The sequence below is a fragment of the Barbus barbus genome (assembly GCF_936440315.1).
Source record: "Barbus barbus genome assembly, chromosome: 16".
Lineage (NCBI taxonomy): Eukaryota > Metazoa > Chordata > Actinopteri > Cypriniformes > Cyprinidae > Barbus > Barbus barbus.
Window position 1 is genome coordinate 28,162,094 of NC_136744.1, and position 16,079 is coordinate 28,178,172.

The 16,079-nt window shown below is 35.1% G+C and overlaps 2 protein-coding genes across 3 annotated transcripts; both read left to right on the forward strand.

Annotated features, from left to right (window-relative positions):
- Positions 1 to 7,872: 7,872 nt before the first annotated feature.
- On the forward strand, positions 7,873 to 11,931 carry mtrf1l (mitochondrial translational release factor 1-like). 2 transcript variants are annotated; one of them, XM_079436869.1, is made up of 7 exons: positions 7,873 to 8,452; positions 8,519 to 8,598; positions 9,454 to 9,637; positions 9,767 to 9,930; positions 10,071 to 10,188; positions 10,800 to 10,936; positions 11,313 to 11,931. In XM_079436869.1, the coding sequence occupies exons 1-7, from the start codon at positions 8,050 to 8,052 to the stop codon at positions 11,520 to 11,522; spliced, it is 1,296 nt and encodes a 431-aa protein (XP_079292995.1). In that variant the 5' UTR covers positions 7,873 to 8,049; the 3' UTR covers positions 11,523 to 11,931. The 2 variants fall into 2 exon arrangements, with proteins under 2 accessions (XP_079292995.1, XP_079292994.1); XM_079436868.1 differs by having other exon boundaries at positions 7,890 to 8,452; positions 10,071 to 10,233; positions 11,313 to 11,556.
- Positions 11,932 to 12,100: 169 nt separating this feature from the next.
- Positions 12,101 to 15,605, forward strand: LOC306882314 (F-box only protein 5-like). Its single transcript, XM_079436855.1, has 5 exons — positions 12,101 to 12,236; positions 12,954 to 13,596; positions 13,694 to 13,784; positions 14,729 to 14,905; positions 15,024 to 15,605. Exons 2-5 carry the CDS (start codon positions 12,980 to 12,982, stop codon positions 15,273 to 15,275), a joined length of 1,137 nt encoding a protein of 378 aa, XP_079292981.1. The 5' UTR covers positions 12,101 to 12,236; positions 12,954 to 12,979; the 3' UTR covers positions 15,276 to 15,605.
- Positions 15,606 to 16,079: the final 474 nt, after the last annotated feature.

A 16,079-nucleotide genomic window follows, 5' to 3' on the forward strand; every position in this document is an offset into this window, starting at 1 on the left:
AATAAAATGTGTTATAATGAGGTGCTACAATATTTTGGGCCAAATTTAATTAATAAAAGTATTCATATTTATTATAGCTAGGGTAAATAACATTAATGCAGTTGTTTAATGCATTAAAATAATAGAAAATATTGATACTATTAATGTTTTAACTAAATTAAACATTTAGGTATGGGATCAAAAGTCTTTTATGGGATGACCGTTGTACATTTAGCCTATTGAAATTAAATGTGGCTACTGATTGATATAATTGTTATTTAATATTGTATGATATGATGACTCTATGATGCGGTCAAACATTTTACAATTACTTCTATAAACGTGAATATTTAAAACATGCATATTATTTAACTCTAAGACTAAGTCTTGTTCCAATGGCAAACGCTGTGTGGTATTTGGAAGATATTTGTTTGTGGAAATAGGTAAAAACTGACTCTTTCTGAAGGGTTAAACACATCATGAGACTCAACATCATGAGTTTCACATAATGGGCCTCTTTTACTGTTTTCACAAACTATCTGTTCTCGAAAATCTATATTACTGTTGGATCAAGTGACCCTAGGTACATGAGTGTCTTCAGGCAGTTCTCCGATCTTTCTCACACTAGAGCATAAACTCTTGCTTTGTTGTCTGATTCTTCTGGTGTTTTGCCTTATTGTGTCCATATGTTGAAAGTGAACCAAACTGTAGTGTTTATTTAACATGGTCTGTAGTTTTCCTGATGCTATAGTTATATAAGGGATGACAATGTTTTTACATCTGTTCTTCCGTTCCTCTACTCACTGCTCTGGAGTCTCCGCTGGATATTTCAGATGTTTTCATAAAGGCCCACTTGTGGAATATGCAGCGTTTCAGCGCTTCCTTCGCACGCTGGCCTTCCTCGCCCCTGAACTCTGAGCCGCTCTGTAGTTTTCACTCTGTCACGTAGTGTTTTCATGACCCGCAGCTAATGTCACAGTGAGCAATGGGAATCAAACAGCAGGTAGCCCTCGATGTGTGGGGGTTTTCTGTAAACTGCGTAATCCCAAAAAACTATTTTTATCTTTTGAAGGAAATGTATTTGTCAGCATTCAGGGTCTAAAATTACTACAAACACTAAGTGGCAAATCCAGGAAAAAAACAGGACTATAGAACAATAGATAGATGGATGGATGGATGGATGGATGGATGGATGGATAGATACTGTAGATGGATGGATGGATGGATAATGACTATACGTCAAATACAGTTCAATCAGTTGTATGTACACTCTCAGAAATAAAGAGTAAAGTAAAGAGACTTTATTGTCATTGTAGTTATACAACGAAAGAGGCCAGCAGCAATAAAACAAGAAAGCAGCACACAGAACATAGTAAATGTAGTAAAAGTATAAAATTACTGTATAAAATAAAAAGGCACTTAGTATAATAATAGACAAGATAAATTTAAGGATAGAAATGTAACAGTATTTACAGTATAAAGGTATGTCACTGGGGCGGTACCTTTTCAAAAGGTACGTTTGTACCTAAAGGGTCCATTTTGGTACCTTAAAGGTACATATTAGTACTTAAAGTGTACATATTTGAACCTAATAGGTACAAAAGTGTACCTTTTGAAAAGGTACCGCCCCAGTGACAGCTTCAGTACCTTTATTTCTGAGAGTGTAGCACAAGTAGCACAGAGCTCATTCAATAAATGCACAACTAAACAGATCAATCCTAAATGTAACTGGAAGCCAGTGTAAGGACCTGAGGACTGGTGTGATATGCTCAGATTTTCTGGTTCTAGTCAGAATCCTGGCAGCAGTGTTCTGGATGAGCTGCAGCTGTCTAATGGTCTTCTTGGGAAGGCCGGTGAGGAGACCATTACAGTAATCCACCCTGCTGGTGATAAAGGCATGAACAAGTTTGTCCAAGTCTTGACTGGAAACAAAACATCTAATTCTTGCCGTGTTTTTGAGATGATAGTATGCTGATTTAGTTACTGCTTTGACATGACTACTGAAACTAAGGTCTGTCTCCTTAGGCAATGTGGTTCTTTCTCATTATTTGACTTAGTGGGAGCACATACAGGCTAAACAAGAGCGGTGCAAGAATTGAGCCTTGTGGGACTCCGCATGTCATAGACATCCACTTAGACTTACGCTCTCCTAATAACCTCTCCCTTCTAAGTATGACCTGAACCATTTGAGTACCATCCCAGAAAGCCCGACGCAGTTTTCCAGACTCTCTAGAAGTATGTTATGATTGACAGTGTCAAACGCAGCACATCTAGTAGTACCAGCACTGATATTTTGCCAGAATCAGAATTAAAGCCAATATCTTAATGAGTGCTGTAACAATGTTTCTGCCCTTTCAAACCCTACTGTATATTGTACCTTATGCTACTTATGTACAGTGTATATTTCAATTAACAATTTTCTTTTGATAGGCCATCATATATGGCCTGGTTGGGCTTCAGAATTTGTCTCTGCAGGATGCTGAGCAGGCCTTCCTCTCTTATCATCACAGGTAAGAGTAGAAAATTGAATTATTTTTAGTATTTCAGTATTTCTGTTAACCTAGCAGTGATTATGTTCTCCATTTACTATTTCAGTGAAGTGGAAGAATTTAATAGGGTGATAGAGAAACAATTGAGAAAAGAGGGGAGAGCATCCAAGTGGTAGGTAGTGCTGCTGCATACATCACAATGTGTGCTTTAAATATTTAAAGGTCAGGAAAAGTCTTGTCAATAATATGTTATTTCTATTCAGATTTCTTGCATCTCTCTCTATTATTTTTTTTCTCAGTTCAGATGATTTTTGTGTGTGTTCAAGTTCAACTGTTGTAATATATTATTTTATACATCATCCTTGTATCTTCCCTCTGTACTTGAAAATGTGGTTGATCTAGTGACTGAAAAGACTATACCATGATTCCTTGTTTATTTTACTTGAGTTATTATATTATGCTACTTAGACCCAATAATTACTCAACATTCCTAGGAACCAGGTTTAATTGCAATAAAGAAAGTAGCATTTGGGTGTAATAAAACTAAAAAACTCTAAAACTCGAATGTAGTTCAAACTGGGTGGAAATACTGCCTTGGTGGCACTTTTTTCGGTCCTCCAAAACTAGGGTCCTGGAAATGCGGGCCTACAACTGCGGTCCTGAAAGTGCTGCCTCCGGTACTGCAGACGGATAATATTGAACCTTGCTATGCTGATTTCAGCGTAGTTTCTTTGCATTTGAATACGCTGAATCAAACTGAGCTTCTTGGGCTGTACTTAACGCACATTAATGAGACCTTAAAGAGGAATCTGCCTGATATTTTGGGATTTTCTCACAGTATCGGTTGTGGAGGTTTGACCTGAAACAGCATGTGGGCTGCACACAAGTTAGTCTACATTTGGCTGTCAAGTGTACTTTTTATAATAATTAAGTGAATAATTAAATATCAGTATTAGTAATTTATAGTGAATTTATATTCAAATAATTGATATTAGTCATTTATAATGAAACAAATAACAAAGTAATTAATGTTATTTAAATTATTTTATAATAAAGAATGATATTTATTTATAATTTTATACTCATGTGTATTTTTGTATTCAAAAATATTGTTTAAATATATTTATACATTTAATTATTAATTATAATATTATAAAATTTAATTAAAACCATTTAAAGACAGGACATACAGGACAAGAATCACTGGAATACATGAACATATGAAGTATCTGCATGTGTAAAGGTAAAAAAATAAATAAATAAAAAATGCTACAGGATCCCCTACCCACTAAACCCACCCATCATACCTCAGATTCCTATATTCAGTGACATTAACCTAAACCTCAGATAAATTATTACTATTATTTATCAAATTATTATTATTTTATGGTGTTTTCGACATTTTTGCACATTTCTGAATGTATTGTATAAGGTGCAATTCATCAGCTTTGTGTATATCTTATGAGAATTAAAATGCATGATTTTGTAAGGTAGACTGTGTAGAAAATTTCAATGTATTTATCATTTTAAGATATTTTCACAATATTGTTGTATATTTCATTAAAAGTATTCAAATGTGGCAGTGTTTAGTGTATATAATTTAATAATTTTTCCTTTTCTTTTGGGACAACAGGGAATAAACCATTCAGTAAGGCTGCTTTAGCAATATACATTTACCAATATACATTATTTAATTGGGCCAATAACTTGGTTTGGTAGACTTCTTTTTTACCCAATTGGCTCAATGTATTATTATATATTTCTCATTGAGCCAATGTTAACAGACTGTTGCCACAATTGATAAAATTCAGTAGCAGAAATTCAATATGATGTAACCAGTCACTAGAAAATTTTGAGTTGGGGAGGTCTGAAATTTTTTACAGTGTTTTGGTTGAAATTCCCGGATGGACTTTAGCTTTAGCAAAGCAGCATGTAAAGCCACTCTGTATGCATTATTTCAGGATGTGTGCGTCTTGATATGTTGTGTTTGAGCTCCATTGAATCAAGAACACTAAATAAATACAGGCCTATGTTACGGTGGCCGAGAGAGCTCAACACCTTGCAAATAGAAAAAACACCTGCAAATTAACAACTTCAATTTTACAACACGCGCTGCAAATGCTCACAACACAAACAAATAAAGAAACGCACTGCAAATAGAAAAAAACACCTGTAAATCAAGAAAACATCTTCATCAATTTGACAACACTTGCACTGCAAATGCAAATTTGCAGCAACTATTGTCAAATTGATGAAGATGTTTTCTTGATTCGCTGGTGCTTTTTCTATTTGCATGTGTTTTCTGAAGTTGCAGCGCGTTACGCTCTCTTGGCCGTACTATGTGTTTATTAAAGGTACAAACCAAATCACGGCCCAAAAGCCGAATGTGTATGCTGTTTACATGTACTTGAAATTGTTTGGACTCTGCCTGAAACAATTATGCTGGTTTTATGCTTCTAGCTAGTTGAGACCTTTTCAGCAATATCTGACACAAGACTATGGATGATGCTTAGCTGATCACACTTTAAAGTAAAATCACATTTCTCTTTTTCATATATTTTCGGCTCATATTTTTAGATGTGATTAAAACTATTTAAAGGAAACCCATAAGTTAAATTACATTATTAATTATTTAAATATATTATTATACTATAATATATGCATAATGTTTTCCATGTTTGAAATTAAATATTTTATACATTCACATTATTATTTTCAAAAAATGGAGTTATCAATTTATAAAATAATATATATTAGAAAAATATTAATTGTATATATTAAGTATGCAATGTAATAAAACTGACTTTTTTATTAAATGCACATAAATATGTGTTTTGGTGCTGTGATTGAGAAATCATATTTTAACAACTTTTTTGCAGTTCACAGAATTATGTACAAATGTAGAAATGTACACTTACTCCTAGTAGCCTTTCAATTCAGATAAGCTCATAAAATGTCTTTGCTATTCAAGTAAATATGTGACCCTGGAGCACAAAACCAGTCTTAAGTCGCTGGTGTATATTTGTAGCAATAGCCAAAAATATTGTATGGGTCAAAATTATAAATTTTTCTTTTATGCCAAAAATCATTAGGATATTAAGATCATGTTCCATGAAGATATTTAGTACATTTCTTACCATAAATATATCAAAACCTCATTTTTGATCAGTAATATGCATTGTTAAGAACTTCATTTGGACAACTTTAAAGGTGATTTTCTCAATATTTAGATTTTTTTGCACCCTCAGATTAGAGATTTTCAAATAGTTGTATCTCGGCCAAATATTGTCCGATCCTAACAAACCATACATCAATGGAAAGCTTATTTATTCGAAAAATTGACTGGTTTTGTGGTCCAGGGTCACATATGGCTTTCCATATGTGACATAAGTCTGTCCATCATGCATAGATAAATTGTGAAAATTCCTTAACAACAATAACACATTATAATAAATATTTTAGGTGCCCTAACTAAAAATAATGACACATGTTTTATATATTTTGTATAAATTAGACAATTAAAAAAATTGAAACAAAACCAAAATGTTACTTGTAAATCTTAATGCAACCTTTATGTTCTCAGGGCTTGTTCTCAGATGTTTGTGGGTGTTATGTATGTACACAAAGGACTTATGAAACTCAACTAATCAGAGAACAATGCAGCCAAAGACAATGGCAACTGGAGAGCATCTGTGTAATAAATGAACAAACACTTATTGTCTGTCAGTAATCATCTTGACATATGAAGACAAACTTCACTGGCAGGGGTTTCCAGCTGCTCAGCCACTGTATTGTGCGAGTCTCCTATGTTCAGTTAGAGGCATACAAAGGTATTAGTAGTTTGCAGACAAAGACAATCCCTTAATTACGTAATTTCTCTAAATAATCAGCATGACTTTGCAGAGGATTAAACCTTTTTCTGAACCTTTCTCCCACTCTGTGGGTCACAGAAAGGCCCCCAGCGAGAATTAAACCACCTACAGGCTCTGTTTTACATTGTAACTCTTACACGTTCACAAAACCTTTTAAAGAATGCAAGAATGAGATACAACAAAATATTAATTTTACACATAAAATATTTGCACCCACATTTACTATCAAACAGTTTGTGTTGTACTGTTGTTGCTGTATTCCTCCTTAAGTCACTTCAGATAAAAGCAACTGATAAATGCATTATTAATTCGCAAAAATTAATAAAGCATCAGTTCATATCATTCTTGTAAAAAAAGTTGAACTAACATGAAAAAGTTGATTTTTTTGCAATAAATGGCAAATATGTGTTAACTGTGTAAACCTCTGGAAGAGTGAGTCTGTAATCTGTGTTTAAGACTCAAGTGTATGAGTAATGAGGTCTAATAAACATTATGTCCGTTTGCACGTTTTCATAAGTAAATAAATAAAGTAGTCTTTGTTAACATGCATTTTGACAAAAAGAGAGTCTAGAGGACCAGAAGAGTTGGAGATGTTCATTTTAGATGGAAATCTGCAGTGTCTGGATTATTATACAACATCATAAACATTGACAAAGATTCCTATTGTTTGGCCTCAAAAATAAAACATGTAGCTAACTGATTATCTTCCAGTGTAAACCTTTCTATACTTTAGCAATACTGCCATCTATTGGTTTCAGGTGATAGTGTCGCTGTTGAAATGGGAATTTATTCTAATAAATTCTTTATTATAAAATATTGTTAATAATTACAGCATTTTATAAATAGTAGATGGCCTTGATTTAAAAATATTCTATCAGTATATTGTTTATATAAAATGCCTTTATTTTCAAAGAGTGTAAATGAAATTACAAATAAAAAAATAAATACGTTTGGCAATATTCCCATCTACTGGTTTCAGGTGCTACTGTCGCTTGGTTATGTGCAATTTATCTTGATTTTACACCTTATGGAATTCATTCTAGTATTTATTCTAGTAATTCATTATAAACAAATACTTTTTAATGACTAGGTTATTTTACAAATAGGAGACTGTCAGATTTTAAAACATTATATTAATATATTGTTTGTATAAAATATGTAAAAATATCATAATGTATGAATGTAATGTTTACCTTAAAATAACGCAGGATATATCAATATAATCACATCATCTTGATTTAGAAAAAAATATCTATTGTTTATATAAAAAGCGTTTATGTAAACAATGTAAATGATAAAATTAATTATTAATAAAATATTTTATTAAAACTCTATTAGCATGTTTCTGAATTTAATTTAATTTAATTTAATTTAATTTAATTTAATTTAATTTAATTTAATTTAATTTAATTTAATTTAATTTTATTTTATTCCACAAAGCAATTTCCATTTTTTTAGGCAATGTAAACGCTTTTCAACCAAAACATATCAGAGCTTCTTGAGTCTGTGTTTCGAGGGTGCTTTCGACTTTTATTTTGAAAAATGTATTACCCGGAAAAAGAAGCTGCGCACAGTCACATGTGAATGTTGTGTTTCATAGATGTCAACTGTAGGCTGCAATAAAGTTACTATGGTTGGAAGCCCTTTTATATGGTAAATGCTTTTATTTGCCTTTAAGTGCTCACTTTAAATACAGCACTTGAGTGGCGATGGCTGTGGTTTGCTTTAGTAAGCGTCTTTCATGTGCAGTGAATGGGACACTGTTCAGGACAATCACAACACACCCAGGAGTCTTTAGAGGATGTCCAGCCATTCACAGCACGATATCACACGCTCAACGAGCCTTTCATACATCCCAGTCTGCGATGGTCACTAAAATACTGTCTGTGGAGGAGATCTTCAACAAGAAGTCTTTACATGACTACCTGAAGAAGAAGGAAATGGAGTATAACTCATGCTTGCAGTCCCTCAATACTGAAAACCAGACACTGGGTGATGAGGATGTGAGAATAAACAGGACTAACCTCTCTGTGCTTGGGCCTTTGGTCCAGAAAATCAGAGAATTAGAGGAGAAACAGAAGGAGCTGGAGGACACCCAGGACTTGTTGAAAGGTAGTTAACTGGGAAATGAAAAGCTTTGTAGGGTGGCATTTCATTTGCATCTGTATCTCATTTCAGATAATGACCCAGAATTACACGAGCTTGCAGAGTCCGAGAAGGAAGCCTGTCTAGCAGCCATGCAAGATCTCAAACAAAAGGTGAGGTGTGAGACGCTCTCGTTAACATTTCAGTAAATTACCCTTATTGATTGTAGGAATAAGATGAATAACACATATGCACTTACAGATTTTATGGCTGAATCTCATGCATTTTTATTCCAAAATAGTATTTTTTAAGAAAATAATGCCGTTTAAGGATCATTATTTATTTGTTTTTATGTATGAATGTAGTATTTTTGTATCATTGATATATTTATTATACATTATCATTATCAAGCAAATTAGCATGAAGTAAAATAATATATAAAACAAATATTTCATACTAATAATACAATTATAATTGTTTATGATGTTGATTATTAATTAATTATTAATATTTATGTAATATATGAAATTATGTACATTAAATACTGTTATTAATATATTAGTATAATATATGATAAATTATCAAGTTGAATAAATATAAAGTAAATGTGCATGAACTAGAAATGAATATCTAATATTAATATATGTGTATGTTATTATTGTGAGTGTGTACATAAATAATATATTATTACAAATTATTACCTACATCTATACACATTTTGTATACAATTATAATATATTTAATAATATTGTTATTGATATTATTTAATATATATTAATATAATATTAATATAAATATATTAATTGAATTAAGGCAGTAGTAACAGTTTGACTACTGTGTATGAAATTAATATAATATTTCATATTAGCAATAATAATATTAATTTTGTTGTAACGTTAATGATGTTATGAGTATAATATAAATATCTAAATTATGCTAACCAAAGGATTAAATTAAGGCAGTACAACAAGTAGTAGCAATTTAGTCATTCAAACCAAGTAAGACTGAATCTGTGTTCTGTATTTCAGATTTTATCTCTTCTGATCCCAGAGGAGGAATCAGACATGAGTGACCTGGTCTTAGAGGTCACCGCTGGGGTCGGAGGTCAAGAAGCCATGCTCTTTACCACAGAGATCTTTGATATGTATCAGAACTTTGCTGCTTTCCATGGCTGGGGCTTCGGCATCCTGGAGGTCACATCTAGTGAACTAGGTTGACACATTTGACTATTCCTATCCTCTATAAATGCTTAATAATAATATCTGCTTGGGTGCATTTGTGTCAGGGATTGCATTGGTTGCCTTGACCCTTCATTTCCAGTGGTGTCTGTGGTTTGTTTAGGGGGCATCAGACGTGCAGCAGCCAGTATCAGTGGTCCACTCAGCTATAAAAAGTTAAAGTTTGAAGCTGGAGTCCATCGTGTCCAGAGGGTCCCGAAAACAGAGAGTAAAGGTCGCATACACACCAGCACCATGACGGTGGCCATACTTCCTCAACCCACTGAGGTACTACAGCTCTAATAGAGGTTCAGGAATGCATGATAGATTAGGTGTTTTTATTAAAATAGAATCAGGATTTAATTAGAAAGCCAGTATTCAGGTGTGTGTGCTTATACATCGTATTGCACTCTCTTTTAACCACACAGATCTCATTTACCATCAACCCCAAAGATCTGAGGATCGAGACGAAGAGAGCCAGTGGTGCAGGAGGACAGCATGTCAACACCACCGACAGCGCCGTGAGGATCGTCCATCTCCCCACAGGTCAGCAGGACTTCAGAGTGACATATTTAATGGAAATATTATACTGTAAATACCTCTTTAATTCTTAATACTGTTGTGTTTTATCTATATTTATCTTTAAAAATACATTAATATTGTGAAATAGTATTACAATTTCAAATAACTGTTTATTTCTGTGATCAAAGCTGAATTTTCAGCATCATTACTCCAGTCTTCAGTGTCACATGATCCTTCAGAAATCATCCTAATGCTCAGTTATTGCCAGTTATCAATTATTAATAATGGTTCTTATTATGTTCAGTGCTGAAAACAGTTTTGTTTGCAGAGGACTGGAGTAATGGCTAATTCAGCTTTGCATAACAGGAATAAATTACATTTGAACATATATTCTAATAGAAAACAGTTATTTAAAATTCTAATATTTCACAATTATTTTATTTTAGATCAAATAAATACGGCCTTGGTGGATATAAGAGATTTATAAAAACAATCTTAATTATTCCAAACTGTTGACCAGTATTGTGTGTCTATATATAGATAGATAGACATAATTAAACTCCTTTTTCTAGTCATTTCTCATGTCCTGCAGGTCACTGGGAGTGAGATATCTCTATGTTTTGTTGTGATTTCAGGCACAGTGGCTGAATGTCAGCAGGAGCGCTCCCAGATCAAGAACAAAGAGACAGCCATGACGTTACTGCGAGCCAAACTCTACAGCGCCCGGCTGGAGGAGGAGACCAGTAAGAGATACCAGGCTCGAAAACTACAGGTATAGTCATTAATTCGCTTTTTATTATTAATTTAGCATGAAATCAACATTGACCCTATTTACTCCCTGAATGAACTTTCCTGTGAATGATTCATCAGTGCACATTATTTTTGAATAACATGCACGGATGAATCGTTCACAGGAAAGTAAATAAAATAAAAAGTCTTTACAGTCTTTTAGCGAAATATAATCTTGCTCTTCCTATGAAATAACTTCATGATCCAGTAAATTTCCGCCCTACATTTATTTTCTTTAAATATCCTGTTTTACCCGGAAACGTGTTTGATTGGGTTGTGAACAACTTTATCAATGCACAGCACAAGTCTTATGATATTATTTGGTAAATATAAACTGCATTTTTCTTTTCTTGTAATAGATTGGCACCAAAGGCAGATCAGAGAAAATCAGGACTTATAACTTCTCTCAGGACAGGATCACAGATCACAGGATCGGAAAAACCGTTCACGACGTGCATGGATTTTTACAAGGAGAGGAACTGCTGGAGGAGATGATTGTGTTTTTGCAACAGTTTTCTGAACAGGAATCGCTTCTGGACCTTCTTGAAGACGATGATCAGAATCAGTAGTTGTTTGCTGGCAATAAAGAAATGTGTAAAAGTTTGGCTTTGTGGGTGTCAGATTGAATTGTAAGCACTGCGTCTAGTCTGAGGACAAAAGAGTATCTCACTATCTCTCTGAAGAGCACTCTCTGCTTTCTCTTGAACTTTTGCACCATGGTGTGAAATGGTTTAGGTGGGCTGTTTGTTTCGTTTTCAACTTTTCCAACAGTTGAGATTTTTTTGAAAATCATTTTGTAGCGTCTTAACTCACAAAGAGCAATTTCTTGTGCAAAAAATGTTAATATTTAGAGCTGAATATAACAGATATATTCATTTTTCATTACTTTCTTAGACCTGGAAATCACATACTCAGGATTACCAGTATTTTAAATCACAGCTTTTTAAATCCTCCAATAATAAAACAATTTTAAAGTCCATCTCTCTTGACATTTTTTCAAAAAGGCGCTTTTTTCCGAAGCGCGTCTTTCATTGGGTGGCGCTTGCAGGCGTCCGCTCAGCGCTCTCATTGGCTGCCGGTCGTTTAAATGTATCCTCCTGCGCTCTGATTGGCTAGAAGCTTTGGTCGCCAAATTTCAAATGCATTTGCAAGTGGCGCTTTTTCCCTGAACTCACGAACCATTGTGTTGCCGCTTAAAAGCTTGTGCTACTACTGCAACAGCGACCAGGACACGTCTCCAACGACATATGAGGAATACATAAAAGTGCTTTTATATTTTAGAGGTAAGAGAATACTTTATTAATGTTGCGTTTTTTAAAATTCAGCTCTTAAAGAGGATTTTAAAGGAAAAGATATTAGCTGTCCGGCCATGTTTGTGTTTCCCTCTATGTGATAGTCTCCGATTACTGCATTTTTGTGAAATATAATATAACTATTTATATTCTGGAAAGCATTCCAAGAAACTAAAGGAGCAATTTTAGTGCAAGAACCTAGATTTGAAGTTTTATTTTTAAGCTAGCATGTGGTGCATCGCGAGTAATGTTAGCCTCGTCAGGAATGCGCGCAAAATTAAAAACACAAATAAATCGCGTATAAACAAATGCAACACCTGGGTAACACTTAAACGCATTGAATATTAGGAATAACAAGTATGTACTTTAACATGCATTATCAGTGTGTTTTAATACTGAAGTTATAAAGCTTAAAACGAGAAGTCCGGCTAATGTTCTTAAACAGTGGTTGGATCACCTTGGATTTTATATATATGTATATATGTGTATGTATATGTTATGCAATTCTTTATATTGATGCAAGTTACTAGACACGTAAACCTCAAGAGAGTCAGCATTTCCACTAACATATATCCTCATATACTAGTAGTACATATCATAACTAGTAGTCTGGCCTATGTGGGTTTATGTAAAATGCTCATTTACTGCTGAGATGTAACCTGGATCAACAATTTGTGCAAACATTAACCTATTTCTCATTTCCTCTAGTTTACTGTATCTGGATCGGCCTCAGTATGAAGTGTCCAAGCTACAGTGACAATTCAACAGTTTTATGCCACATGGAGAAAGCTGAAACAGACCTCGGTGAAGTGAAGGGTCACAGGCTTTCGCCACGGAAAACAGCCCCCAACATCTCCACCCCTATGGAGACCAGAAGCAAAGGCCCCCACAATAAAGAAAACTTCCAGAATAAGCGTCATTCTCTAGAGGTGGCATCAGACGATGAGGTGATTATCAGCAGTAGCGGCCTAACCGAGGACAGCGGCTACCTTTCCCTCCAAAACAGCCGGGTGGATCACGGGGACGTGGATGGCGTGGACTCTCTGGAGAGGAGTGAAGAGAAATGTGCGTCCTCTCAATCCTTGGCCGTGGAGTGTCCTTCCACGCCCTGTCTGCCCGTGATGAAGTTTCAGGAGGAGGTATGCAGAGAGCTGGCTAAGAGCTTTAAAAAGAGCAAAAGCTACGACTGGACCGTCGTCGATAAGGTGGCTGAGAATTACAGGCTGCATAATGTGATCGGTGGGAAGATGGGACGGCAGTTTGTGGACATCCTTTGCGGCCTGTTGAGGAAAGACATGAGGCATATCCTTACCAGGATATTGGGCCTGTTGGGAGATTGCGACTTAGTAAGGTAACACCCTGTTCGGTTTTATTACTACTTCTCTGACTTGATCTGAATCTCACTCTGATGTGAATCAGAATGACTGATTGTTTTTGGTCTTTTGCAGCTGCAGAAAAGTGAGCCGGACGTGGCGGAAAGTCATTTGCGACGATCAGGTGGCCCTTCGGCGCTGTAGAAAAGCAGAAAGAACGTTAAGGGTGAGAGACTTTATAGAACGGCAAAACTGGAGTGATTCATCAGTGTGCAATTTTATTAAAACTTTAAAGGGTCGGTCCACCAAAAAAAAAGGAAAATTGTCATTTACTCACCCTCATGTCGTTCCAAACTCATGATGTTCTTGTGCAGAACACCAAAGATATTTTGAAGGATGTTTATAACCAGTTCCCAAAAAATATAATGGAACCCGAACCTGATTATGAACCGTCTACAAAATACCATCTTTTATGTTCCACAGAAGAAAGTAAGTTATGGGTTTGCAACAACATGACAAAAATAGTGTGGGCAGGTTTCTGCGGGTCTTAAAGTTAATTCATTATCGATTCACCTGTCAACCAACGGAGGCCTTATAATGGTCTAAATCTGAGCCAACATTTTTAGATTTCTAAAGTCATTAATTAAATGCTGCATACACTGCAAAAAATACAAATAAATTCAATAACCTCAGTATTTTTGTCTTGTCTTCAACGTTCAAATATCTAAACATCCTTAAAATTAAGATCCTTTTATTTGGAGATGGAGAGATTAACATATTAGGTGAAAAATGAAACACGAACCATGTTTGTCAGTGGAGTATGCTACTTTTCTTTTGAATAAAGCAGACTTTTCATACTTCATTGGCACTTTTGTTCTTGATTTAGGCATAAACCTAGTTTCTCAGGAAACAAGACTACAGTGTTTTTTTCTCCCCCCCTCCCAAATACACTAATAAAGATCTGCTTAAAGCATTTTCAAACTTTTCAGTGTTGCTAATGCAACTCAGTGTGAGCTTCCTGGACCTTTAAAGAACATTGAATTTGTGTTTTCTACCTGCAGAATCCCTGGTAGAAAAGTGTGCTTTATTTGTTGTTCAAAAGGGAAGGGAACCTTATAATTGTTTGCTATTTTCCAGTTCTAATAGTTTGTTTGTCTTTGTTGCTTTCAGGACTCCGGTCGTTCCGCGGGCTCATTATCACGGCACTTCGCCTTGAGCAGGGTGGTGTTCTCCTGCGTGCAGACCGTCGCCTCTACACCCGTTCACAAGGCTGTTAAGAAGCCGCAGTGCCAGACGGGTGGAGCGCAAAACGCATCCAAGTCAAGTCGCTTCCAGCAGTTTCACGAGGTAAAGAAGAAATCTCCCAGTAACACCGGATTGCGTCTGTATTTACTGATAAACGCATGACTTTGGTAATAGTTGCATGTGGTTGGCAGCTGATTTTAATGGTGGTGTTTTCTTCTAGGTTGCCCAGTCGCTCAAACAGGATGAATCTCTGCGCCCGTGTATCCTCTGCAGCTTTGCAGCACGGTACGACGCAGCCATGAAGAGGGCCGTGTGCTCACGTGCCAGCTGTGCTTTTGAGTTCTGCACACTGTGTCAGTCAGCGTTCCACAGCTCCGCTCCGTGCCGCAATACTGTCCGGACCTCCTCCACTTCACAGAAAACACTCCTCGCCGGCTCGGCTCGAAGCAAATGGAACGTCCGTCGCCTCTGAACAACAGGCAGGAAAATTAACTTTTAAAGAACTACCTTTAGGATCTTAATTGTTTTGAAAGACGTTTAAAACTATGAATGTTTTATCTTCCTAAATGTGAAGTGAATTTGGCCACATTTGTGGCCGCTGCACAAAGTGAAAAACTACAATCATCCTCTACGCCAAAAAAAGAGACTTAAGGAGGTTAAACAGCCTCTTCAGTATTGTAAATGTTTTATAAGATTTTATAAAAATAGTAAATGTTTTATTAATGAAATGATCAATTGCTGTCTGTCTTATCACAGAAATTGTACATATTTAAATGGTTGAATAAAGCCTTTGTATATTTTTAAACTCTGCCGCTTTATTGAATGGAAATATAATTGAGTTCCCTATTAAGTCAAACATGTAGGATGTTTGTGTGAAGAACATTGTTTTCTTCAGAACTGTCACATGACGGTGTCTTGGAGTTATTTTGCAATATCTCTAGAAAATTGTGTAAGACATCTCATTGCATAATGATGTTAAACAAGCATGTTGCATTGTGGGATCCAATGCACATTTCAGCTAGTATAGTAGGTTATACATTATTATTCAAAAGTTTGTATTTATTAGATAAAAATACAATATTGTGAGATTTTATAATTTAAAATGGCTGTTTTCTAAGTGAATATATTGTAAAATGTAATTTATTCCTGTGCAAAGCTGAAATTTCAGCATCATTACTCCAGTCTTCAGTGTCACATGATCCTTCAGAAATCAATCTGATATGCTAATGTGCTGCTCAAGAAATATTTTATAAATGTTGAAAATAATTGTGCTGAT

What these genes read in the sequence shown, in the direction of transcription:
- LOC306882314 (XM_079436855.1), top strand. Translation starts at nt 12,980, where the DNA reads ATGAAGTGTCCAAGCTACAGTGACAATTCAACAGTTTTATGCCACATG. An exon ending in GGAGATTGCGACTTAGTAAG is followed by an intron (nt 13,597 to 13,693) that starts GTAACACCCTGT and finishes GGTCTTTTGCAG; the next exon opens with CTGCAGAAAAGTGAGCCGGA. An exon ending in AAGCAGAAAGAACGTTAAGG is followed by an intron (nt 13,785 to 14,728) that starts GTGAGAGACTTT and finishes TGTTGCTTTCAG; the next exon opens with GACTCCGGTCGTTCCGCGGG.
- mtrf1l (XM_079436868.1), top strand. Translation starts at nt 8,050, where the DNA reads ATGGCTGTGGTTTGCTTTAGTAAGCGTCTTTCATGTGCAGTGAATGGG. An exon ending in TTTAATGGAAATATTATACT is followed by an intron (nt 10,234 to 10,799) that starts GTAAATACCTCT and finishes TTGTGATTTCAG; the next exon opens with GCACAGTGGCTGAATGTCAG. An exon ending in ACCAGGCTCGAAAACTACAG is followed by an intron (nt 10,937 to 11,312) that starts GTATAGTCATTA and finishes TTCTTGTAATAG; the next exon opens with ATTGGCACCAAAGGCAGATC.